General features: G+C 46.4%; 1 protein-coding gene across 1 annotated transcript; it reads right to left on the bottom strand.

The window, feature by feature from the left end:
* Positions 1 to 1,151: 1,151 nt before the first annotated feature.
* Positions 1,152 to 24,403, bottom strand: LOC128399979 (transcription factor CP2-like protein 1). The gene is made up of 16 exons (XM_053361882.1): positions 24,095 to 24,403; positions 22,245 to 22,355; positions 19,522 to 19,676; positions 18,510 to 18,583; positions 17,916 to 18,021; positions 15,502 to 15,608; positions 12,454 to 12,606; positions 11,373 to 11,483; positions 10,001 to 10,098; positions 8,426 to 8,480; positions 5,897 to 5,990; positions 5,105 to 5,195; positions 3,993 to 4,072; positions 3,584 to 3,729; positions 2,657 to 2,708; positions 1,152 to 1,614 (listed from the first exon to the last, which is right to left on the bottom strand). The coding sequence occupies exons 1-16, from the start codon at positions 24,358 to 24,360 to the stop codon at positions 1,577 to 1,579; spliced, it is 1,737 nt and encodes a 578-aa protein (XP_053217857.1). The 5' UTR covers positions 24,361 to 24,403; the 3' UTR covers positions 1,152 to 1,576.
* Between the last annotated feature and the right edge of the window lie 2,736 nt (positions 24,404 to 27,139).

Here is a 27,139-nt window from a genome sequence, read left to right on the forward strand (position 1 = left end):
AATACATCAAAATACAAATAGATTTTTTTTTTTAGATTGCAGTTAATACTAATACATGACAAATACTTTAAGCAGTATAAAGGCATATACCTTTCTTGGAAAAAGACATTTGAAAGCTAGTGGTTTGGAACAGTTTGTGTTTCTGGTCTACAGATCAAGTGCAACATTGGAGTTCGTAACCATTGGCACAATCCTATGCAACTTTGTGAGTGAGCCCCATTGAATTCAGTGGGGCTTTCTTCCAGGTGAGTATGTAGAATTGCAGCTTAAAGCTTCCGTTAGATTTTTATGAACCACCTCCTTTCAGTGTTTGATTGGCTTTCCTCCTTAATAAAACTGACACACAGAAATTGACATCCAGACTCCTGTAATTGGATAGCACCAGACAAACAAGCCTGGCTATTAAAGCGACCTCGCTATATCCTGAAAGTTAGAATACATACTGGAGGTCAAGCATTTGGTGTTTTAAGAAATGTGCCATTAACAGATTCTCATTCTGCCAAGTGTGCAGCTGTCCCACCCCTCTTCTCCAGTTGTGGTGATGATGATACATCTCTCCAGCTTGACATTCTAACTACAGATTGTCCTGCCCAACAGAAACTCAGCGAACCAGTTTAACATGTATGCACACTAAAACTGTTGTCAAGCACTTTGGGGAAGGGGTGGTGGTGTCTCCTTCGCACATACAATTGGCCTCTGCTTGCAGGGGGCAAGCTATTCAGTAGATTGTGCCCTGTGGTAAGTTGGGCTGTGAGCAGGAGCTGGAGAAGTTCTGAGCAAGCTACACTGGTAATCTCTGCCTTGTGGTACTGCTTGAAGATTAAAGATGTGCTTGTGCCTGAGAACTGATTAATTATACCACATAAAGGATAGCAGTGTAAGCATTTAGATAGCTAGGAGACCTCTTACACTCCCAGCTAGATCCCTGGTTCCCATCTGTGCAGTGGGCATTGTCAGGAAGCTGTTGCTCCCAAGTCCTCGTGTCAGATGCAGGTCAGCCATTCTGAAAATGGTTATGTAGGGACAACATATTCCAAAAAACAGCCATATGTCTTTTGCAACAGTTCTGCTAACCATTTACTGACACCGTGCTGGAACTTCAATACTGTAGCAAAAGCCTGTGAGGTTTGCTTTTTGTTTTTTTATTATTATTTTTAAAAAACCTTAAAATTTTATCCTATACAGCCTATACACAAATATATCTCCCTTGGATACTTTCTCACATATAACTGACATCTCTGCTGCCTCCTTTATCAAGAAAAAGCATGTTTGCTCATCCTGCTTGCTCATCAACTTGCTTCCCACCCTCTTACTGCAAATTTCAGATGCAAGATGGAAAGCTGTTTCTGTGTTCAGTTGCGATGCAGATCTCTGTTGCTACAAACAAAAGCCAGTTTGGTCCTTCGGCTCCAGATCTTGAAGAGTTCAGCCTTGCGAAATCTTGCATTCAATGAGATACAGTGAACTTGTGGTTTTTAATAACTCTATATATATTATTATTATGCTTCCTTCTGCATCCCTTTGCTCCTCATCTTCTTGGAGGCCAGCGTCGTGTCATCTTCTAGAAGGTCCGGGTCTATTTTAGAACTAAGTGATAACCTTCTGTGTTCTGTGCTGTAGTGACACACAACACAAATTAGTCATTTTCCAAGTGTTCCTTACTCATCCAGTGAATGGGTGGCTTTCGTATATTTTCATACATACGGATCCAGGGGGTAAGAACTATTAGCTTGGGGGTTCTAGCTGCCACTCCAGGGAAGCTACCTGCACTTCTTGACTAGGCTAGACTGGGCTTGTTAGAGATCATTTCAAAGTGGGTGGTTTGGGGCCAACTCTGGCATTTTGTGAGCCCTTGTGCAAGATCCAGCAAATGAGTGTTCTGTGCCCTTGCCCAAGCAATTCAGCTAATACCAACTATTTTCCACCACCTTTTAAGTTTCTAACATGTGGAATGGCAAATTGAGGTGAGGAGTAGCTTGAAGAAGGCCGTCAAATTACTCTTTGTTTAAAACTATGATTTGAACTCAGATCCCTGTTCCTATAATCACTAATGTCATATATTGTAAACCAAACTGAATATATGGCATTTTTTCCCTGGGCTTACAGGGGACCACCTTCAAATGGGCTGCTCGCTTTAGGGTTCTTCTGCCCCCGCATTTCCAAAACACCTCATTTTGATTTTTCAGGGTGAGGAAGCCATGTTAGTCCACTACACCAAAAGAATAGGGAAGAGCCTTTGAGAGACTAGCATTTATTGTGGCAAAAGGATTTGTCCACTAAAACCCACTTAGAAAGAATTATCCTTAGTTGGAAAACACATCTGTCTATGCACAGAGACAAGATGATTTGCAAACTGAGTGCATGTGATACAGCACCCTTGTTGGATTAAATGAGTCTGACTCAGATCAGTGCCTGCATGGAAGACTGACTGAAAATCTGCCTTCATGGTGGAAGAAAAACTGCTAAAAACAAAAATGCTAAAGAGACTTGTAGCTTCCTTTAAAGACTTAACAAATTAATGTGGCACAAGCTTTTGTGAACAATTGTCTCCTGTGTCTCCATGGTTTGCCCCCCCCCCATGTTTTCACAACATATGATTTGTCTTGTAAGGTGGTGTCACAAGATTCTGCTCATTTTTACAGGGAAGCTCACCTACCTTTTGTTACAGCTGCTACAAAGGATGATTCGTCTGGAAGATTTCTGACCATCTGTGGCAACCCAGGAGAGAACAAGAAGGCAAGGTTAGAAGCTGGCCAGACCCCTAGGAGCAGGTTTAAAGTCAACTTGGAGATTCTGGGTTTGTGTAAGAAAAGCACCCCAGAGACCTCAGGCCGCCTGAGTGGCAGATGGCCATGATGTGTCAAAAGAGATAGCAGGCAAGCGTAAGACCCGGTGGCACTCTGAATATAACAGGTGCATGTGACAGTGTTAGTTTTTGAAAATAGATTTATGTAAATTTAATCTGACTCGAGAGTTTAGTTTGAATGCTTAAGGGTTCTTAGATGGGGCTTGTAAAGTTTAGCACTGCTTCCGAACTTGTAGAGTTGGAGATGACCCTGAGGATCATCTAGTCTATCCCCTTGAAATACAGGAATATGCAGCTGTCCCTTACGGGGGATTGAACCCATAACCTTGGCATTATCTGCACCAGGCTCTAACCAACTAAGTTATCCAGCTGATCATAAGAATGTGGCTTATTCAGGTCTTCTGCACCAGACATTCGATGGTTGAAATATCTCCATCATCAACTCACCAGCCTCTGACCTGCCTGCAAACTAATAAGGGGATAATACTGATCTACACAGGGTTTTAGTAATGTTAATGGAAGCACACTCTTTAAACAAAAACACCACTCTTGTGTTGTAGCAACAGTGTTGGATACAGTAAAATGGTTTCATGTGGAGGGAAGTTCCATTTCTAAACATGCTCCAGGTTGCTGCAAGGTCAGTTGTAGCTCCCTGGTTCATGCTTCTGAATACACTTTGGGGTTCCTGTGGCAAAACACTGGGCCAAGGCAGCTCTACAGCTTCTGGCCCCTGTCCGAAGGAGGCCATGGTATTGGGCTTGAAAATAAGGCTCATACCTGATCGTTGACAAGGATGTGAATTCCTGTCGGCCCCTGCCTGGAAACCTGCTGAATCTGGTTGGCTGGGAGGCTGAGCAGTTCTGCCAGTTTATTGGTCAGCTCGCTGGCGGTCAGCTCTTCCAGATACAATTCCTGGTACAGGGCTTTGGGGAAAGGGAAACAAAAACCCCACATTTTAAAACAAAGGGGATTGAAATTGGTGCCTCCAAAAACAAATGTCCGGGCCAAACACAAACATCAAAACGTTAGTATTGCTGCCAGGAAGGGTGTGCAAGTCCCTTGTGGGATGTTTTAAAATGTCATTTAAAAGCACAGAGAGGTTTTTCCTGCCCATTGGCAGGTGCGATTATATGGAGCCAGATAAAAGGTCTCTAATGCTAAACTTGGGAAAGTAACACTGACTTACCAGATGCTTCATTTGGAGAGACATTCCCGCTTGTTTCCACTTCCCTGGACACATAAAGGATGAGCCGAGGGCGCACACACCTGAGGGGAGGCAAAGTTTTGTAGCCCACCAATACCTAGTAAGATGGTGTAGTGCATGGGAATTTATGACCCTCTAGAAGTGAGGTCTCCCATCAAACCCAACTGACAGGGATAATGCAGAGTAGCTTTCCCACTGCACTAAGCACCATCCCCAGGGCTTTGCCCATTAGTGTTGTAGCCACCCATGCTTCTCTAAGGGGTGTTCCACAAGTGGGGTGCCACCACAGAGGCTTCAAGTTCCCATGCCACCAGCAGCATCCTGCCCTTGGGACCACCATCTAGTGTAACCCAGTGACATCACCCTCTATACTGGGCTAGATGGCAGCTGCTGGTCACATCTTAGATGACATCTGCCCTAAGGGTTCCCTAGCTGGTGCCTGGCCCCATAGATAATTCTGGATGCTGGGGGCACCTTAACAAATGGGATGGTGCCCCATGCATCACCTGGAGCTCCTTGGAGATGCAAATTTAATGATAAAAAGGGCCTACCAGATTACAGCCCAGAGATTTCCCTTTAACCTTTGAAATGCAGCTAGGTGGTGAGTCAGCTGTGGTGCCTTCCACCTGCTCCTTTTGCTCCCATTCCCATTTCCCCACTTGCTCTTGGAGTCCTGCTTGCTTCAGCAGGCCAGAGAAGGTTGTGGGGTAGAAGAAGCCACAGCTGCCTTCTCTGATTCAACAAACATGAAGCTGGGTTGAATAATTGGCTTGACCGAGAATCACAGATGGTCCCTCGGGGTTCTTTCCACCCCCCTGCAGTGCAGCTGTCCGATGCGGGGATTGAACCTGCAACCTTGGCATTAGCAGCAGCACAAGCTAACCAGCTAACTCAGACATAATCCTGATAGAGTTCAATAGGACTTTCTCCCAAGTAAGTGTGTCAAAGATTGCAGCCCGACCCTTTGTGTATGTTTTATCAACACTAAGCTGCTATGAGGACTTCTTTACAAGATGTAATAATAATAATCTTCCCTTTAGCTTTGCCCCCCCCCTCCAATTTTAACTGAGGGGGGAATTAACATAATTCCATACCTGGCCTTTAGCGCATTTGAGAGTCTGATTCCATCTGCTGTTCCACAGATCTGCACAAGGTCCGTGCGTGAGAGCCTGAGCAAGTCAGCTCCTGTGGGAGGAAGTTAAAGAGAGGACTCTGTTGGCAAAATGGTCCCTGCTCAGAATTTGCCCTGAAGTTGTAAAATCCACGGTGCATCTTCCTGGGACAGCAGTGGGAGCAAAATAACTTGGAATCATAGAGTTGGAAGGGACCACAAAGATTATGGAGTCCAACTCCTTGAAATTCAGGAATCTTTCGCCCATTGTGGGGCTTGAACCCACAACCCTCAGACTGAGAGTCTCATGCTCTACCAAATGAGCTTTTTGGGGCTCAAGACAGAGTTGGCCCAGTGTCAATTCTGATGCTTTTGTCCAGCCCATCACAGCTTCAGGAAGGCTCACTCCACAATGTGCCTTGGAGTTAATTTCCTCCACCCCTTAAAATATTTCCAGGGTGTCAGGGACTGGCACAGCCAATTAATTTGTGACTATATGATACCATCAATGTACCTGGCGCTTTACATTGTCACATAATCAGAGTCAGCCTTGCAGAGATTGCAATCTAAATCTCAGTTTGCTCTGCGGTGCATAGCGGTGGCTTTCTCTCTGAACTTTAAAAATGTGTGACAGAGAGATTTCTCCATGCCTTAAAAAAAGTTTGTAGGGTGGGGGTTGTTCTGGTGGGAGACCAGAAAAGGGCACTTGTCGGGGGGGGGGAATCAACATTTCAAGGGGGAGATGAGCTATGTGTTGGAAGAGGAAAAGCCTCACCTGTATAGCTGGCGAAAATCCGGGAGTAATTGGGGAACCTGTTTTTGTGCAACCATTGTTGGGTTTCCAAGATGGAAGCACTGGGGCTCAGGGCCTGAAAGGAAGAGTGGGAGAAACATGGAGAAACCAACATCAGCTACAACCCAGAGGGCCCTGGGGATCAGATACATCAAAGGCAGTATATAAATGCCCAAGTATAAGAACAATTGGAGTTTCTTGGCTTCCACACTTCGCTGGCTGGTGCCAAAAGATTTGGTAGGAGCCTGTTAAACATTCAACAGTGCTGCTTCACCCGTTCCAGGCAACCATCTATGATTGGATTCGGAGTGCCACTTCGATGTTTTAGGACTGAGGCCAGGAACCTTGAAGCCCTACCTAGAAGGTGGGGTTGCTGTAATGGCACCAACCCATATTATTTATATAATTTATATCCTTCTACATCCCCCAGTCTCTGCATGACTTGCATGAATATTTAGGATTTCAATTTTTTTAAAAAAATATTAAATGACATAAAAGAGATGGCAGTTAATGGCACTATGCTGTTGCGGGACAAATTATTGGCAGGAATTTGAAAAAAGAACATCTTCAAAATCTGTTCCCGAGAGCCTTTGTGTGCAATCAGTTCAGAGAACTGGACGAAGTGGTGTGGGCTGCAAGTGGCATGTTTCGAACTCAGTGCAGGGGGGGACGACAACCTTCGGGCTCTCTCCTCAGCTCCCGTTGGTGTTGCTTGGAAGAGCAAGACCAACAAAAATGTTGACCTGGACAAGCCAGTGGCAATTATCTGGTGCTGTTGTGTGTGGTGTGTCCTTTCCTAAGCATAGTGACACACATGCATATGCCCTTTTTGGATGCCGGCTGCTAAAAGTAAAACCATCTGCTGCCACCAGACGTCACTCTCATACCATGTTTGGGAAAGGAAAGCAAGAGAAGGCACAAGCTAGCAAAACTACTGGGATTATGGGCAGCGGCGAGGTTCAGATCTCTTTGCCATCAAATAGTCCCTTGCCACTGGTTGCCGACCCCTGCGCTAGAGCCTTCAGGGAACACTTTCTGAATCAACTCATCAGCCAAGGATTGCCAGGCATTCTGCACACTCGCAGCAGAGCCAGGGCCGAATCTAGGGGGTGGTGAAGTGGACCCCCACCAGGGGTGCAAAATCAGCAAAAACATATGTCTATAAAAAATACTGTTATTGCTTCATAAAAGGTTTTTAATAGGTGAACTGAATGGGTGGAGGGGGTGGTTGGAGGAGAGGCGGAAAGAGCTAATCCGTCCATTTATCTACTTGCACTTTGTGCTTTCGAACTGCTAGGTTGGCAGGAGCAGGGACTGAGCAATGGACGCTCACCTCGTCGCGGGGACTCAAACCGCTGATCGGCAAACCCTAGGCTCTGTGGCTTAGACCACAGCACCACCCGCATCCCTGAACTGAATGGGTGGAGGGGGTGGTTGGAGGAGAGGGGGAAAGAGCTAATTCGTCCATGGCTAGGGGGTGCAATCTGGATGGTTCTGCCAGAGCCACCCCACACCATACACATCTAGCACACGTTTAAAACCCCAAAGAATTATGGGGGCTGTAGTTTAAGGATGTTGGGGACTGTTGCCAGAAAACTCATGTGCTTTTAAATGTGCCTTGGAGGTGCTTTGCAAGAATGGTGTGGATCTGCCCTCAGTTCCCATCAGGCCAGAGGAGGTTTTTGGGGTCTTAGACCTGTTCCTTTTAACCTAGAGCTCTCAGACTCCCAGCCTGCTTCTGCAGCTGCCTATTTCAGCGGTTGGTGGTGCTTCTTGTGGGGGAACCTTGCAGTTCTTCAACAAACTGGTTAATTTCCCAAGCTACATGGAACATTGCTTGAAAACCATGGTGTGAAACAACCCAGACTTCTTCTTTTTTGCTGCTGATGCTAAGCATAGGGATACAGCCTGTCAGGTCAAATAAAAGAAAGCAGTTCTTCACGCAGTGATGGCCACCATTTTGGACGTCTTTAAAAGAGGATTGGACAACTTCATTGTGAATAAGGTTCTCAATCTCTGCTAGCCACAGAATTAAGAGTGGAGAGGGACCACGAGGGTCATCTAGTCCAGCCCCCTGCACTCCGCCGCTATGCTTGGAGGCAATAATACTTCTGAATACCAGTTGCTGGAATCCACAGGAGGGGAGACGGCTCTTGTGCTCAAATCCTGCTTGTGGGTTTCCCATAGACATCTGGTTAGACACTGAGAACAGGATGCTGGACTATACGGGCCACTGGCCTGATTCAGTAGGGCTGCTCTTATGTTCCTAATAAATGAACAAATAAATGCAAACTACTAGAATATGACTCCTGGTTTTCATGGGGAGCCCAAGTAGTTGGGACCTGCGGAAAAATGGACCTAACTCTAGTTTTCTGAGATGCAGCTTTCTCAGTGTATCATATAAAAACATTTTAAGATTGCACCAGTGCCTAGAAAATTTAAACTGAAAGAGATGAAAACTTTTACGAGGGTGAAGCCAGCCTATCGGTGTGTGTCCCATCCCCTGCTTACCTCTGCTGTGCTCTCTGATGAGCTATCCAAGGTGTAGCCAGGTGAGGAGCACATCCTGCCAAACAGAGGAACAAAAGTGGGTTATAGTGGTACCTCGGCTTACAGACACTTCAGCTTACAGACACTTCAGCTTACAGACTCCTCTAACCCAGAAATAGTACCTCGGGTTAAGAACTTTGCTTCAGGATGAGAACAGAAATTGTGGGGCAGCGGCAGCGGGAGGCCCCATTAGCTAAAGTGGTACCTCAGGTTAAGAACAGTTTCAGGTTAAGAACCGACCTCCAGAACGAATTTAGTTCTCCCTTTCCATGGAGGTGCAGATTGCAACTATAAAATAGGCGGCATTTTTTCATCTCCGTCAAGCTAAGCAGTTGGCTCCTTACCTCTCTCACCCTGACCTAGCCACTGTGACCCACGCGACGGTCACTTCCAGACTGGATTATTGTAACTCACTCTACATGGGGCTGCCCTTGAGACTGACCCAGAAACTCCAGCAGGTGCAGAATGCCGCAGCGAGACTCCTTACGGGGTCTTCGCTGCGAGATCACATTCACCCGGTGCTATACCAGTTGCACTGGCTCCCAGTGGAGTACAGGATCAGGTTTAAGGTGCTGGTTTTAACCTTTAAAGCCCTATACAGCCTAGGACCCTTGTACCTAAGGGACCGCCTCTCCTGGTATGTCCCCACAGAGGACCTTACGGTCTTCAAACAAAAACATCTTGGAGGTCCCGGGCCACAGAGAGGTTAGGCTGGCCTCAATCAGAGCCAGGACTTTTTCGGCTGTGGCTCCGATCTGGTGGAACGCTCTGTCACAAGAGACCAGTGCCCTGCTGGACTTGACATCTTTCCACAGGGCCTGCAAGACAGAGCTGTTCCACCAGGCCTTTGACCAGGGCACAGCCTGACCCCCTCCTTTGGCAATCCTCACAGAACTCTAGCCCAATGGTTGCAATTAATCTGATCTGAATTAATTTTATAATGAAATGATTTTAGAATGTTGTATTTATTTTACTGTTGTTAGCCGCTCTGAGCCCGGCTTTGGCTGGGGAGGGCAGGATATAAATATATTATTATTATTATTATTATTATTATTATTATTATTATTATTAACCTGAGGTACCACTGTATTCAGTTTCGATGGCCAGGGTCCACCTCTAGATGGTCAGCATTTTGCAGGAGGGATTCAGACACAGACCAGATATTTAGGTTTGTGTGATTACAGCAGTTAGAAGCACTCTGTCGCCCTAGCACAACAAATCCACTAAAGTGGGGGCGGGGGGAGACCCGCCACGATTAGGCAAGTGACAGGAAAATGCCCTGGACAGTGTGGGGAAGATGAACAGTTTACAGGAAGACATATGAGCACAGCTGACACAAATCGGGACGAATCCTCAATGTCATTTAACAGCCCTGGAAGGAATGCTCAATAAAGACATGAGATAGTCTGACCTCCGCATGAGCTTTGTGCAAGCAAGTCGGGACTAATGTGGGGGGCAGGGGGGAGTCGTCCAGGGCTTCAAAAGGATGAGGTTCTTTTCTCATGCTACCACAGGCTCTTGCTTTGCCCAGCTTACCTTTCAGGGGTCTGAAGCTTGAAGGAATGGGGAGAGACAAGGCCAGGGGTGGTCGGAGGACTGTGAAGGTTGCCAGCAACTTCTGGCCATGGGGCACACTGGAAAAGGAGGGGAAAGGTGGTAAGAGGAAACAAAGACCAGGAGAGAAATGTTAGGCCTTGGATGCTGCAACATCTCACACACTCACCCATCCTCTGGTGCTTTGGGGCTACAGCCCTCCTACTTCAGAGAACACCTCTCAAAGGGCTGTGTGCATGATGGCACTGCATGGTTGCAGAAAGCTTTTGTTCAAAAAGCCGGTTCCTAGTCCTTATGGATGGTAGGCTTGAAGTTATGTGAGCAATGCCCACTGAAAACCTACATGCTGGATGGGGTGCTGAGGAGGATTCCCAGTGGACAAGGCTTTAGTGCCCTGCTTAACTCTTTATCTGCCCCTATAACTAGCAAAAGCAGTGTGAGATAAGAATGTGGCTATTCGTGGAGCTTTGATTTCAATAAAGAAAAAGTATAGAACAACGAAGATGCCAGGACTTAAGGGGCTATTAGGAATGGGAAGGGACTTGGACCATCAGCCCCCGACAGAACGGTTGTGCTGGCTAGGGCTGATGGGAGTTGTAGTTCAAAGCATCTTGTAGGCTCCAGATTGGGGAAGCTGGCTCTAAGCTAGGGATGGGGGGAGCCTGTTGTTGGACTTCAGCCCCAGCCATCATGGCAACTTATCAGGGATGGTACAAACTGCAGTCCAATAATTAGGCCTGGGCGATATATCCATATATCGGCCAGGACCAGTATGAGGAGCAGACCGCGATGTCAGCTTCACTCCACGGTATATCGCTGGTGAACCTGCCATTGCTCCTGAGTCCCTCTGCTACAAACTTCCTCCAGCAAGTGTTGCTAGCAGAGGAACTTGGGAGCGGTGGCAGATATATCGCTGAGTGAAACCACCATCCCACTCTGCTCTCATTACTGCGCAGAGGGAGAAAAAAACTGCATTGGCGAGGCACCAATACAGCTTGTTCTTCTCTCTGCGTCCCAGCCCACTAGGCACTGGGGTGAGGCTGAGGCCAATGCAGCTTGTTCTTTCAATATCGTGGTATATCGCCAGACCTCGATGTTGGGCTGGTGATATTCTGCGATGTTGAAAAGCTGCTATCGCCCAGCCCTACCAACGATACCTGACCCACAACTTATAAGGCTGGGATAGATCAGTTGGCAAAGCACGAGACTCTTAATCTCTGGGTCGCATGTTTGAGCCCCATGTTGGGCAAAAGATTCCTGTGTTGCAGAAGGCTGGATTAGATGACTCTTGGGGTAGCTTCCAACTCAACAATTCTTTTATTCTCAGTCCCTGCTGTAGAAAGGGAACCTGTACCTCTGTCAGCATGGTGCTTTCGTACGAGGGCTGGTATTTCTCACGCTCCTGAAGGGACTGCTTCTCAATCTTCTCCCGGTCTGTTTTTTGCTTCCGGTCTGCTCCTTTGGGCTGAAAAGTACACATTTGCTATATCGATAAAATCAGATTTTCACCTACACTTACAGTATGGTCCTGTATATAGTTACTGATAGCCTCCCCCCCCCCCCCCCCGATTTACGTTCTGATTTCACGCATCGGTGAAATCACGCATAATTGAAACCCATTGAAAAAGCCTGCAAACACCCTGGCCTGCCCCTGTTCCGCCCTTTTAGCGATGTTTCAGTGATGTCTTTCTGGGTCACTTCTGGGTTTGGTGAGATGTGCTTATACATAGTTGTTTACATATTGAATACATGTCAACAGTAGGTGGGGGCTGCCTATATTTGGAAGGAGCCCAGGGAGACAAAGGTGCCGTTCAAAACAAAGACAAAGCAAACATTCTAAAACAGATTAAAATATTCCACAAACAATGACAATTTAAAACATCAAAAATCAGTTACAGTTTAAACAAACAAAAATATAAAAGCAGCCAAAAACATTCTTCTATCCAATGATCGCAGGGTTGCCTGGGATAGAATTCTTTAGCCACCAAACTCCTGGATAAACAGGATTTTTTAAAAAACACAACCTTGAAAGTTAATGATGAAGATAGGGAACCAGCACTGAAAAGGCCCTGTCACAGATCAGCCCCCAACTGGGCAGCACCACTAACAAGGTCTCGCCTGCTGTCTGCTGTTCATAGGGTTTCCTCTTAGAGGGCATCCCATCCAGAAGCCAAATCAGATTCATACCCCCTTAGTTTTAGTAACGGCACACTAGTCTATTAGGTGCTCCCAACAAATTCACTGGGCCCAGGTTTGCATAATGCAACTTGGCTTATTTGCTCGAGTCACACAGAGCAGGCACTCTCTTGTTTACGCTTGCTTTCAGCTTTCTGAAAGAGGAGCTCTATAGCAAGGCTTCTTTGCTGGGAGGATCCTGCTACGGGGTGTGTGTGTTAGGTTTGATCACCAGCTCCTGCTGGGCAAGGCAGCATTACCTTGAAGACCTTGATGAGGCAGCTGGCTGAGTGCAAGTGCTCCACATGTTCCTCCTTCTCATTGGACCGGAAGGTGTCCACCTGGATTCGGAAAGGAACACCTTTCTCGCCACCGTTCTTGCGTAATGTGAATTCAGTACTGATGCAGTGGACCTGTTACCCAAAAAAGAGTGGGGGAAGAAGAAGGTCAGAAAACAGGTAAGCAGCATCAACTGGGAATAGGGGGTATTCACAGAGTTGTAAAGTAGGAAGGTAGGATTTTATTTTATTTTATTTTTTGCCTAACATGAGGTTTGAACCCACAACCTCGAGATTAAGCGTCTCGTGCGCTACTGACCGAGCTATCCCGCAGGCTTATTGAGCAAGGACTCTTCCAGTTTGGGCAGCTGCGTGGAAATGAGCCTTGTTACAGTCAAGAGTCTGTACAAAACAACTTTGCTCATTTCATGTGCGAGGCCAGAGTGGTAGCAAACACCCCTTTTAGTTCCAATGCTCAGGCACCCGTGCCAGTGTTTATGGGGCCAAAAACAATGCCACACCTAAACAAGGGGAAGTATCTGAATGTCTGGGGAACCCTAAGGCTTGCAGAAGTGCAGCAGGCCTTCTTAAGAGCATTGGCCCCGCTAGCCCAGAATCCTGTTCTCACAGTGGCCAGTCAGATGCAAGCAGGACCTGAGCACAAGAGCCCTCTCTTCCAGCAACTGGCATTCAGAAGCATCACTGCCTCCAATAGTGGAGGAAGAACATCTCTATCAGATCTAGTACCCATTGATAGCCTTATCCTCTATGAATTTATCTGATCCTCTTTTAAAGCCATCCATGGGGGGCCGGCTCCATGAAACAGCCCAATGAAGGCTAAGCATGCTCAGTGAACACAGAATACTAACTGACTGGCTGGGCAGCGGGAACGGAACGGAGTGGCTGGAATCCCGGTCCTTTTGCACTGCGACATTTATTATAAATTATTATTATTATTATTATTATTATTATTAAAGATTTTGTTGATTTACAGAAGTGTGCAATGTCTCTCTCTCGTATTTTTCCCCTATGTAACATTTTTACAAATCAGTTTCATTTGTTGAGACATTAGGAAGAAAAGGGGGAAAGAGGTGGAGGGGGGGGAAGATGGGTGGGGGTGGGGTCGGGTGGCGAAGTTTCTATTTTATTTACTATATGTAGGGTTTGTGTCAGTGTTGCTTGTGCAGGTTCTTTGCTGTTTGCTTGTGTTCCTTTGGTGGTGAGAGAGGTTGGGGTTGGCCTAGGGTGTGGCTATTCATTTGTGGTTGGCTGCGGTGGTCTTTGTTTTTGTGTGTGAGTGGGGTGGGTGGGTGTTTTGGATCAGGTTAGCCATATTGATTTGTATGCTGTTGGTGGATTTTTGTTGTCGTCTTGTTGGGCTGTGTATGTGATAAAGGGGAGCCATACTGGGGTGAAGGTGTCTTCTTCTATTTGTCTGAAATTCAACATTTTGTTGCAGCTCCTACTTACAGTGTAGCACCCTGCTTGTGGTTAACGCTTAGCTGGAATGAAATATTCAACGCAGCAATAGAGAAATTAAAATAATAATTTATTTGTCAGACAAATAAATGAGAGGCACAGTGGTATATGGTTACCAAGCTCTGGCCTGCCTTCCTGCCATTATGGCCAGCACTTATATTTCCTCAATCCAGCCCCCTTTCTCCTCCCTTTGGCTGCCTTTGTCCAATCAGCCTGGTTGAAATTCCTATTGGCTGTTTGCTAGAACCAATCATAAAAGATACACCCATTTCCTATTACCTTTTATGGGAGACAGAGAGCTATATTTTCTTCTATTTATAAATGGCAAACAAGTAGCCATTAACCTCTACAAGGCACCTTAATTACCAGATAACCTTTGGCCCCTCTTGCCCTATTCCCTGCAAAACAGATGGCTAATGGTTCTAATTTTATCTGAACAGATCTTTTTGTTCACCTTTTCACACACCATCTATGAAAGAGCTCCTTCTTTGGATGTCATATGTCAGGAGTGCTCTGATGGTGTTTCCTGCTTGGCAGGGGTTTGGACTCAATGGCCCTTGTGGTCTATTCCAACTCTTCTATAATTCTATGATTCTATGAAATAAGAATTTAACATTTATTACTTTCTAGATGCTTACTGCATTCAGGCAACAGAATATCATATTATACATAACATAAATAACCTTTTAAGAGGAAAAGAAATCTTTGCAGAGTAAAAGGATCTCAATTTAAAAGGAACAAGGAACAGCTTAAAAAAACGGCTCTTTACTCCCCCTCTTGCCAGCCAGATGCTTTGACCTTTTTGACCTTTAGGCAAATGACTCTTTGTATGATGAGAGGCCAAATGGCAAAACCTTTTACTATTTACTAATTCTTAATTTAGCCGCTTTATTACAGCTTTATTATATTCTGTAATATGTAGGGTCAGTGACCTTTTGCTCTTCAGCCTTTTTATGACCGCAATAAACCAAAGGGGCCTCTGACAAAGACCTTGCCTGCTGGTTTCCTGCCTCGAAAGAAACATTTGTGAATTTAAGCTCATTTTTAGAATACAGGAATCTGATCAAAATATAAGCCTTGATTAAAATGCAGGCTATGATCAGATGCCTCAACAGTACTATTGCCAGAGGTGGACTTTGGGTTCTCAAATTTCAGCGACGCTAAAATTCAGCCTGTGCGTGCGCACACATGCCTATCACGCTCCTTTCTACAGCATTATTTCGGTACCCCCTGAAGTGCGGTGCCCTTTGTGACCAGTACCGGTTATGCCACCCTAAAACTGCCCCTGCTATTATGACTGTGACTCATGTTTGCTTGCATCTGCTGACTGCTATTATCCTAACAACATCTACTTGTTATTCAATTGCTGAAGGCGTACAGGTTTGTTTACACATACTGTATTTACATTAAGCACCAATGGTGTATGTCTTGGAGAATACATAGGAAGCAAAACTGGTCTAAGGGGAAAGGGAATAAAGGCCTAAAGGAGGAGAAAGCAACTGTGGGAGTCAAGGAGTCCTACCGGCAGGTATCCCCACCTTGCTTGCTTACCTGGACAAAGACAGAAGTCCGCTTCGTCGGGTCCCACAGGAATTCCACAGTGTTGAGCAAGTTCGGGTGGATATGAGGTTCAAGGATGCCGACGGACATGGGGATATCTGTAGTTGGCCACCAGAGGAAGAGGGGGTCAGGATTTCAGGGCAAGCTTACAATCAGAACAATTGCTGGGTGTCCACCTTGGGGAGGGGGGTGCATGGAGCTCCCTCCCTGGGAGTGCACATAGAATCATAGAAGGGATCTTGGAGATCCTCTCATCTGAGCCCCCTTGCTGAGAGCAGGATCCACAGTGCAGGGTTCAACAACACCTTCCCTGCTCAGTGCAACCCAGCCTCTGCTTAGATGTCCCCAGCGAATCTCTCCCATTGCCTCTCAAGACAGACTGTCTTTTGCTTCTCCTAATATTTTAGTGAATCAGAAATTGGGCTGTTGCCTCCTGTCTCTCCACTGCCCTCCTTCAAATCCCTCTTCTGGGCTCAAGTTTCCCATGGAGACTTTGCCTTAAGAATCTTTTGCTCCTTATTCCCAACAGTAACCAAATTTTAAGTCCACATAACTGCATTTTCCTCCTCCTCTCTTTCCTCTTTTGTTTTCCCCATTGACTATTTTATACTCAAAACCCCTTTTTGCTTTCCCTTATGATGTTCTTTTAAAGTGCCATAAATAGTGTTAGTCCCCCTCATCCTAAAGAAGAAGACTCAATGCAGAATTGGATAAATGTGGAGAAGCGGTGCTGGCGAAGCAGTGGCTGAGCAGGACAGCGTGCTCCAGAAAACCTTGAAATGTCAGGGTGGGAGTCAAGGCATTTGGAGACATAAAAATATCTCTCGCCCAGCCCCAGGTTAGGAGCAGAATGCATGAGAAAAGGACAAAGATTTCCCTGGCGGGTTTCTCACCAGATTTCTGTGAATAGAGCCGCTGCCAATGAGGGCTGCCCTGAGGCAAGACCTGCCCGGCCTCTTAGTCTTATCAAAAGACCTTGATAGAGCAGATATTCCAGTGATGAGTCTCTAGGGCAGGCCCCAAACATTTTCCTGCTTCAGGCAAAGGACATGAAGGCACTCGGGTACCTATTCAAGGTGCTGACATTAGCGTTTAAATGACTTGGGCCCCAAATGCCTGAAAGGCCGCCTCTTTCGCTACAGACCCTCTTGGGTGCTGGGATTGGCAGAGGGGATGCTCTTGGATGTTTCACCTCAGAAGATTGTGGGGCGGCCCAGGAGAGGGATTTCTTTGTGGCAGCCCCAAAGTTGTGGATCTCCCTCCCCACAGCAGTGTGTCTGGCACCTTCACTACACAGTTTTTGGTGAGTGCTGAAAACATACCTCTGGCCTTGTGACATTTGAGATGTTATATCTTTAGGATGCACCCTATTCTTGTGATCCTCATGGGTAGGCAAACTAAGGCCCAGGGGCCTGATCCGGCCCAATTGCCTTCTAAATCCGGCCCGCGGACGGTCTGGAAATCAGCGTGCTTTAACATGAGTAGAATGTGTCCTTTTATTTAAAGTGCATCTCTGGGTTATTTGTGGGGTCATAGGAATTTGTTCTTTTCTTTCCCCCCCCCAAAATATAGTCCGGCCCCCCACAAGGTCTGAGGGACAGTGGACCGGCCCCCTGCTGAAAAATTTTGCTGATCCCTAGATCTTGTGATCCTAAGTTGCTTTAACTGCTTCTAATGTTCTTTTTAAAATTGTTGTAACACGCACTGGAACCTTATGGGAAAGAGTGGGTTGTTGTTGTTATATTATAATTATAATGTACTTTTATAATACTAAATTATAATGTAGGAGCAGTGGACTTTGGAGTCTTCAAGCAACCCCTCCACCTATGCACAATTCTACATTTGTAAATAAATGCAAACATTGCAAAACTCTAATAAGCCTCCTTCCCTTTTCTCATATTTTATTTTCAATTTTCAATAATTTAACAATTTAACACCCAAATTACTTACTTCTTCATCCCATCTAGACTCCCCACCCCACCCCTGGTTTCCAATTTCTCTCCTTTATTACCTTACACATCTTTAATTTTCCATTCAGTTACAAGTCCATTGATAACCCTAATTCGTGCTAGTGAAGTAATGTGAACCAGTGACCTCCTTCCAAGGGAGCCCTGTGCCCATGGAATTTCTCACAGAAGTGGGGCAAATGTTCCCTGCATCCTAGCACTTACCGTTATTTTCTACTGAAGCCGAAGCTTTTCTTAAGGGGGATCTTTAACCTTGTTCTGTTGACTGGGTTTCGCTTACAAAAAAACTCAATCTGATCTTCTCTAAAAACATCATCAAGCATTCCCAGTTACAGAAAACTGAAGGTTATGTTGAAGGTTTAAAAGAAGCAAGGTTTAGAAGTATTTAAAGGGGCACAAAGTCTCCAGGGCCCAATTAAAAAATGAATCATTACTTACCAATATCCAGGATGCGGTCACCTGGCCTGTTCCACCTCCATCCCTCCAGCTGCTGGTGTTCAGTATACTGTAGTCGCCGGTCATGGAATACCACCCTGACAACACTCTGACAGGGAGAAGGAGGCATCAGAGATTTCCCAGGATCCACTTCTACCACTGGGGAAGTGCAATTCATCAAACACAACTTACGCATCGTTTTCTCCTAAAATGCATAGGTCTGAAAGCACTCCCAATTAGGAATGTTGAAAACATTCAGATTTAAGAAAAGAGAAATCCAAATGCTTTTGCTAGCAAATGAATAACAGAAGAACAGGAATGAGAAGGGAGCATCTACAAGCAAGGCATGGTGGGAATATCCTTGCTCTGTTGACACCCAACATCTGGGACCTTTGCTTTCTCTCAACAAAGAGATTGTGCATCTAGCTGTTATGACTTAGTAGCTGGACCTATCTTCTATATACTCATTTATTTGTTTCGCCCCAAAAAACTTTGCAACATATACTGTGTCAATGAATTTCATAAGCTAATTATGCATAATGAGCATCCCAGTTTTTTTGGTTTTTTAAAATGCCAGTCAAATCTCCCTTTCCTCACCTTCAGTAACTTGCGCCCCTCTGCAGACTCTCCCATCTTGGGACTGCACAGCATCCGGATCTCATAAGATTGCCCTAGAAAAGAGCAGAATATGTCAGGAATGGGAGGCTGATGTATAAAAATAGGTCAAGAATCTGGAATATCAGGCACAAATTTTCACCAATGATCTAAGCCCAACATGGATCTTGAACCCACAATCCTGAGATTATGAGTCTCACGCTCTGCCGACTGAGCTATTCGGCTAGCAGAGGTTCCTGTGCACATTTGTAGCTTTAGTATTTGACAGTATCTGGTGAGCAGCTTGCAATATGATGTAATACATTTTATGTTAACCTGAATAATTAATCAACCAGAAAACATCCCATCGAAAGCATCCAATTTTAAGCCTATCAGTCAAATGTCAGATTCCGAATCAAGCTTTGACGCTGAAATCCAAATTGCAAAATCTGAAAATTTTGAAATTTCACTTGAGTTCTAGTCTAGCACCTTTGATATAGCAGAAATTTTACATGGGTCATGGATGGGAAGCCTCTTGCTCACGTGTGCGGCACTTTTAGTCCTCCGGATGTTGCTGAGCTACAACTCTCATCATCCCTGGCTATGCTTTCTGGGGCTGATGGGAGTTGTAGTTCAGCAGCACCTGCAGGATCCCCCGCCCCTGCTGTGTCGCCCTCCACAATTCCCTTCATCCCTCCCCACTGGCCATGCCGGCTGTGGCTGGTGGAAGTTGGGAGTTCAACAATATCTGGAGGTCAAAACCCATCAGCATGGTCTGCATCCATACAAAACCTTCTGAAACCTCAGCAAACTGCTAGCAGCATTCTGAGCTGTAAAAGCCAGCCTGACATGTTGGTTTGTTTGTTTTTAAGCTTCTTGGATGTTTACCATCCTATTCACTGCGTATATTGAAGAGGCAACACATCTGTCCATGCCTTATGTTCACCGCTAGGGGTCAGCATCTAGGCAAAGTTCACTCCATCCTCAGCACACACACACCTGCCCTAAACCTTACCTTGGTTGAGATAGGTAAGGGTCTCCTCATGCTGCTTGACAGCTGGAGAGGTAGCGGCACACAGAACATACTGGAAAGAAGGGCAGTGCTGTTCGGCCGACGTGGAGATGCTGTTTGGTTCTTCCTGTTTCAGGAATGGCAAAGTCAGGGGTTCCCTGCAGGTAGCAAGGGAGAGGGGCACTTACAAATGGTGATTTTACACTCAGCTGAGGGGAGAAACTCCTGCATACACATCACGTACATGAAGGAAGTAGCCTGCAGGCAGAGAGCCAGTTTGGTGTAGTGGTTAGAGTGTTGGACTAAGACCTGGGAGACCCAGGGTTCAAATCCCCACTCGGCCACTGCCTCTCAACCTAACCTACTTCACAGGTTTGTTGTGAGGATTAAATGTATACAGTACCTCCTTGTGGTTTCTGGAGAAAAACGGGGGGGGGGAATAAATGCAACATACATACAGTGGTACCTCTGGTTGTGAACGGGATCCATTCCAGAGGCCCGTTCGCAACATGAAAAGCCCGCAATCTGAAGCACCATAGCTGCACAGGTGTGCAGCACAATTTGGTGTTTGTGCGCATGCGCAAAGCGTGATTTAGCGCTTCTGCACATGTGCAAGCGGCAAAACCCGAAGGTAACCCTTTCTGGTACTTCCGGGTCGCCGCGGGACGCAACCTGAAAGAACGTAACATGAAGCAAACGTAACATGAGGCATGACTGTATTCAAACGCACTTGAAAACTCCATACGTACATGCATGCAGTGTGCAAATGTCAGGATGCCGAATCCAACAGTGGCTTCCCTGTGCATAGATCGTGCAGTATGGCTAGTTGTTTACGTGCAGATTACCTGCTAATTTCTACATCCTTGCCCTTTCTATGTAGGAGTATCATGAGTCATAAGGCATCGGGGGGGGGGTGTTGTTGTTCCCTCGTCCCACTTCTGAATGTTCAATGTGCCTTAAGTAGAACACAGCTTTTGTCTGAAAGCATCTCTCTCACACGTTCTGTCCTGTGCTGACAACATTCACATCCGTCTTACAAATAAAGCAAGCAAAGGTTACTAGACTGCCCAATTTATAATTAGCTGGCTTGCCAAAATGTAGCCGAGTTACTCGTTAGTGGCACATTTAACAGCTCCGAAGGGGAAGAAAGGGGGAAAGAAAAGAAACCGCTCTCTTCTGCTTGACAAAAGCTTCCTTGCCCGCTCTCCTGGGGGCAATTCTTTACCCCAGACTGCCGGGTGAGTCTCTTTATGCGCAAGCCTGTTTTCACATGTCATGAGTCTGCAAAAAGGCTTTCGACAATACCCTCTGCATTTAGCTAGGTTGCTCTCTGGGTGGCTTGGGGTCAGTCCCTGTCTTCCTCCCACCTGACGTACGTCACAGAAGTCTTTCTGCCTGCCTGCCTGCCTCTTGCATCTCTCTGGCCTTGGACTCTTAAATGGAACCGTTTAACAGAACTTGTGGGCGGCTGCAAAATCTAGACTTCAGCAGGCTCGATTGTCACGCTCAGGGCTTGAAGAGGCCTCTGGGGTGGTTTTCTGGACTTTAAAAATAAATCCACCTCTGTACAGTTGCAATCTGGATGAAGGAGAGATCCCGGTGGCAGAGGAGGTGTTAGGAAAGGTGAGCTTCAGAGCAGGTTCAAAGGAAGCTTTTGGTTAGGGAGAGGGGGGCAGAGTAGAGGAGGAGACCCCCTCCGAGAGTTGCAAGCATGGCAGAAGGCAGAGATAGGAGGCTGAGGAAAGATGCAGAGGTGGGCAAGAGCCGCAGAGTGGAGAGAGCAAAGGAAGAAGGGGCAGAGGAGAAAGAACCAGGAGGTGAAAAACTCTGGACACAGTTTGGGAGGAGACTGGCGAGGCATGCTAGAGCAGTCTTGCAGGTGAGGATACAAAGCACCCCCAAAGAGCCAACAAACATAGGTGAACCCAAGAAGGAAAGCAACGGGAGATCCATCCAAATCATTGGTTCATTCACAAGTCCATAGAGTCTCCCTCGCATGGATGAATCTTGGCTTCTGTGCTGTGAAGCTTAATTTCCTGGAATTTGTTTAGGAAACTTAACTACTGCAAGACGTAGCAATGCCTCTAGTGTAGGTGGCTTTAAAATAGGTCACAAACAAATCCGTGGGAGGTGAGTCTGTGGAGGGGGTATCAGCCGGAATAGTTGAAGTGGAGCCTCCCTGTGCAGAGGCAGTCTACCTCCGAATAGCAGATCCCTCTCGGCTTGTGAGATTTCACAAGACCTGCTGTTGGAAGCGGGCTAGATGAGCTGTTGGTCTATGGTGAGGCTGTTTGAATCGTTCTAAGCGGCACCAATAACTCCTGCCACAATTCTACGCATCCCTTGCTGAATAAATTTCAGGCTTCTGCATGAACTTTCCACCTCCCCGACCTCTGCGGATGGCGTTGGGTGGGAAGGGAAATGCAGGGCAGGGCAGGGCAAGAAGAAGAAGAAGAAGAAGAGTTTGGATTTGATATCCCGCTTTATCACTACCCAAAGGAGTCTCAAAGTGGCTAACATTCTCCTTTCCCTTCCTCCCGCACAACAAACACTCTGTGAGGTGAGTGGGGCTGAGAGACTTCAGAGAAGCATGACTGGCCCAAGGTCACCCAGCAGCTGCATGTGGAGGAGCGGAGACGCGAACCCAGTTCCCCAGATTACGAATCTACCGCTCTTAACCACTACACCACACTGGCTCTCTAGACAGACGAAAGAAGGCCTCTCACCTTATAATGTTGCTTCCAGAGCAAGGATACACTTCCCCCGGGCTTGGCCAGTAATGATCAGGTTGGCTGTGCCAGAAAAGCATGATTGGCGGATCCCCAAAAAAAGATGGACTAGGAAAATACCAGAGAAAAAGAAAAGAAAGTCTTAGCTCTGCAGCAGGCTGTGGCTGTTGTGCAACTGGGACCATCCCTTTTCTTTTTATGCACCTGCCGGCCAGGTGGGAGTGTTCAAAAGGAAATGCCATTCAATTGGCTGAGGGTTAAATACCTTGGATAACAGCATTTTATAGCCTTTTCCTTTCCTTGGGTTGACCAGAGGAACTGATAAGTGCCAAGGACCCAGGACACATTTCTTTACTTAAAGAGTAGCCCACAACCTCATTAAAGAGAGACATGGGTGTATAGTCCAAAAGAACAGAGAAGGAAGCATGAAAAAGCCCAGGCAGGTAAAAAAAACCAACAACAACAACCTGGTGGCTAAACCCCAAAGTCAGGTAAAATTGCCTGTTTGGAACTAGGATTCATTGGGCAGTGCTGGATAAATTTTTGACCCCTATCTATACATTTTGAACAATCAACAAACTATCACTATTAAATGAAATTATTCAGAGGGAGGGAGGGGAGGGAGATAAAAGAATAATTGCTTGCATATGTTTGTAAATGTAACTGTAGTCAGGAAGAGCAAAATAATTTCCGCTTAAACCACTTGCAAAATAAAACAATAATGTTCCATTGGCTGCTGGAGCAAGCTGTGTGACAGGATAAACTGTGGTTTCCAACCCAGCATTCTGTATTCTCAGATATAGGTTGGTTAGAGGGGCTGGTTAGAAAGGGTCTCTCTTTCTGGAACCCCCATCCCAGTGCAGAAGGGGAAAGTCTCCATTGCCACAGGATAACTGGGGGAGCTTTGTGTACACACAAACAGCAGAATTTTCTCAAAACATTGAATAAAATGTGGGTTCCATCAGTTGCATTGCCTTTCTTTTTGAATGCAGAGTGAGTCTCCCTCCTCACTATGTTAAGTGATAGCAGGGGTGAATCCTTCTTAGCATGGGCAGGGCACTTTACCTTCACTGCATATTTATCATAGCCAGCTCTCGCTGCTTTCAGGTCAACTGTAATGTCTTCCTGGCAGGCTCAGACTCCAGAACACCCCCCTTTTAGAAAGGGAACCCCTGGTGGGAATTTACATGCAGCTTGCTTAAAAGCAAGCACAGTTCTAGAGTATCCAGCAATCCGTCACACTCTGGTGTGACCAAGATACAGAAAACAGGCAGAATGGGGCTTTGCAGCCTGGAGCAGGCTGGTTCACAATGGCTGGTGTCACCAGGGGGCAGATTCAGCACCCACTTCAGTGGTTTGTCCCGAAGTGCACCCCAATACTTCCTTCTATATGCTTGGTCACTTCACTGGGAGAAACCAAAATTCAGCACTTTTTCGACATTCATTTGTCAGATTTGTTTGTTTTAATACCTTCCTCCGATGTGCAATTATCAGAATTGTTTATACATGTAAAAGTAAAAAGAAAATACCAAAAGCAGATGCAAAATTATTATTTTAAAAAAAATGGAAGGGGGAAAGCAGCAGGGGGAAAAGCACAGTGGCAAATGCCTTTTGGGGTGAGAGGTCTCTTTCCTTGGTGATGGAAAGTCCTTGATGGTTGACATAGGCAGCTGGTGAGCTTCCCTAGGGAGAAAGTTCCATAAGAGGGCAGACTCTCTCCCCAGGGATGCCATGGCTATGATGTCTGGTAGCTGTTAGAATCCCTGAGGTCCACCCACGGAGTGGTCTCACACAGCCACGTCTTTCAAGGCAATTGGGACCAGCTCCTTTCACAGTGAGGCACTTACCTGGACCCAGGCACCTTGCTAAAAACAAAATCCAAGGTGAGCCAAAGGTCAAGCAGACGTGTGGTTGGCCACACCTCCTCCAAGCACTTCATCCACCTTCTCAGACCACTGGCCTTCCACAGCATCCAGGGATGGGGAATCTGTGGCAATAAACATAAAACTAGATGGTGCTCTGGTTGCAACCATTGGTCTGATCTGTAGAAACAACAGCATCTGGAGTCAAGATAGATACGGACTATTTTATCCTCAAACTGCTTAGCAATCATGGCACCATATGCCTTTATAGGGAAGGGCAGAACTTGCCCTGGAGTCCTGATAATGGACAGTCCTGATAATGGAGTCCTGACCAGGCACCGGCAGACGTCCTCCCCATATGCGCACAAACACCCCACCCATCCTAATGACAGAACTAGTCCTGGGAATCATAATTAGACTTCCGCAGCTCATTTCAAATGTTCAAAGCCCTTCGCCTCCCTCATTGCGGTGCAAGAGCCCCACAAAGTAGGTCAGCTTTGTTCGTCTCACATTACAGAGAGGGTGTCTGAGGCTGATCAGATGGCGGCTTGCCCAAGGCCTCCTTGCAGATTTGTGACAGCCATACAGGATTGGTGCTGTCACCTGGCATCCTTGGACCATTGCCAGGGCCCAGGCAAGACGCACTGCTGATGCCTCTCCCTGGAATGCTTAAAATTCTGGCCCCGTGCTCTGAGCAGCCCCAGGTAGCCGGTCCAGTTTCCCACAATGCTCCTCACCTAAAATCCTGTCTAGGACGACAGCCACCCCACCCAAATAAGTTTTTCCTGGGACCGAGAAAGAGAGGAAGGGACCCACTAGGGCCCCCCTCAAACCTGAAGCTGGTCAATATATTACACGTTTAGGGCAGTTTTTAATATTTAATGCTGTATTGTTTTTAACACTCAATTGGGAGCCGCCCAGAGTGGCTGGGGAAACTCAGCCAGATGGGCAGGGTATAAATAAATTATTATTATTATCATTATCATTATCATTATCATTATCATTATCATTATCATTATCATTATCATCAGAGATAAGGTTCAAACCGGGGACTCCCCATTTCCCCTTCTAAATCCACTTTACTACACATAGCTCTCTCTTTGGGGCAATTAGAAGCCTTCCAGTTCCACCACCTAAAAGTGTGTCTTCCTGAGAGCTGGCCTCACAATGGGTTAACTTTGGAGGCAGTGTTGGTATTAATGACTGTTGCATAGTCAAACACACAGTTGCCTGGAGTGTGTAGGAGGTCAGTGGGGGAAATGGGGTCTGACGCAGTAAGGCAGGAAGAATCCTTTCGGCTCTTGCGCAACCGTGCTGGAACCATTTCCGTATTATTACGGAGAAGAGTTATAAATGTGTCATTATGTAAATCCTCCAAGTCAGACAATCACTACCAGAATGAAAAGAGGGAAAGGGCGGTGGGGGTGGGGGGTGGAATTGTTGCCTGCTCCTCACCTCTGGCCGGACGATTCCCAATTGTGTGATTGTTTTGGCAGCGTCACTGCCAGCATCATAAAAGTGAACTCGCCCGGCGTGTTCAAGAGCCCAGGTGTCAATTCCGGAGACGGGCAAATTGCACCTGTACTTCGTACAGCAGGTCTGCGGGAGGTATGAGGGATGCCATAGCTCAGTGGCAAAGCACATTCTTGGCATGCGCCCAGTCCTCTGCATCTCTCAGAAGGCCTTTGCTCTGAAACCCTGGAGAGCCCAAGTCGCACTCTGTAGAACACTATCTTCTATTGGAAGGGCAGTCCGGGTTCAAGTCTAGCGTATAAAGAAAGAAGGTAAGAAGAGTAAGCAGGAGACTTGAAGTTGCCCATCAAGTCAAGGCTGGCTCAAGATATTTTGCTGCCTGAGGCCAAGGACAATATGGGCACTCATCTACACACACGTGTCCCGTGTGTGGAAACAGACCACCCTGGAAGTTGAACCCTCCCCATGATGAGACAGTGTCCTCCATCACACCTGAGGTCAGTGGGCTAGCATAAGAGGCTCAGTGCAGGCTGTGTGGAGAACACACACACAGAGCTCAGTCCTCCCAACCCACTCCACACACTGATAATTTTACTATTTATACCCCACACATCTGACTGCGTTGCCCCAGCCACTCTGGGCAGCTACCAACATATATTAAAGCATAATAAAACAGTAAACATTAAAAAAAAAATACTTCCCTATACAGGATTGCCTTCAGACGGCTCAGGGGTCAGATAACTCCATACCCTCCCAACCTTTCTCCAATGAAAATAGGGATGTTCTAAGGAAAAGTGGGACATTCCGGCATCAGATCAGAAACCAGGACGGCTTCTCTAAATCAGGGATGTCACTAGAAAATAGGGACACTTAGGAGGGTCTGCAATCTGCATGGGGGGGGGGGGGGAATTCTCCAGAAAATTCATCAGCATGTTACTGCACACTTCTGATAATAAACACTTTTTTAAAAATGGAGCTCTGCCTGAAGTACATTTTTGCAAGAATTTTTCCCTATTGATTTCGTGTGTATTACTTATCATGATAGGTGCCTTGTTGTGGCATGAACACTTTCACCTACTACAGGGATTGGGGGGGGGTTTCAGCCCCACCCCGCCTTAATACAGCCACACCTTGGAAGTCGAACGGAATCCGTTCCAGAAGTCCATTTGACTTCCAAAACGTTTGGGAACCAAAGTGCGGCTTCTGATTGGCTGCAGGAAGCCCCTGCAACCAATCAGAAGCCATGGAAGCCATGTCGGACGTTTGGGTTCCGAAGAACATTTGCAAACCGGAACACTCACTTCTGGGTTTGTGGTGTTTGGGAGCCAAAACATCCGAGTACCAAGGCATTTGCGATTGAAGGTACGACTGTAAATGCATTTTTGTAGACATTGGTGGGTTGGGGAACTTCACTGCAACCTTAGAAGAAGTGTGAATTTTAAAGGGGAGCCATGGTTTGGTTTTGCATATTGGCTGAGAAGTGTGGATTAGGGTAGTTTCTCATTAAAATGCCAACAAAATTGAATTTCACCTGCCCCTCCCTACCTGGACTACCAT

This window comes from Podarcis raffonei, chromosome 13 (genome assembly GCF_027172205.1).
Source record: "Podarcis raffonei isolate rPodRaf1 chromosome 13, rPodRaf1.pri, whole genome shotgun sequence".
In the NCBI taxonomy this organism is placed as follows: Eukaryota; Metazoa; Chordata; class Lepidosauria; order Squamata; family Lacertidae; genus Podarcis; species Podarcis raffonei.

Bases quoted from the DNA above. Each gene is read 5' to 3' on its own strand.
- LOC128399979 (XM_053361882.1), bottom strand. From the start codon at position 24,360: ATGATTGCTAAGCAGTTTGAGGATAAAATAGTCCGTATCTATCTTGAC. The intron at 5,196-5,896 runs GTGAGGCTTTTC...TTCCTCCCACAG, and splicing joins GATTTTCGCCAGCTATACAG to GAGCTGACTTGCTCAGGCTC. The intron at 2,709-3,583 runs GTATGAGCCTTA...GGGTTGCCACAG, and splicing joins ACATCCTTGTCAACGATCAG to ATGGTCAGAAATCTTCCAGA.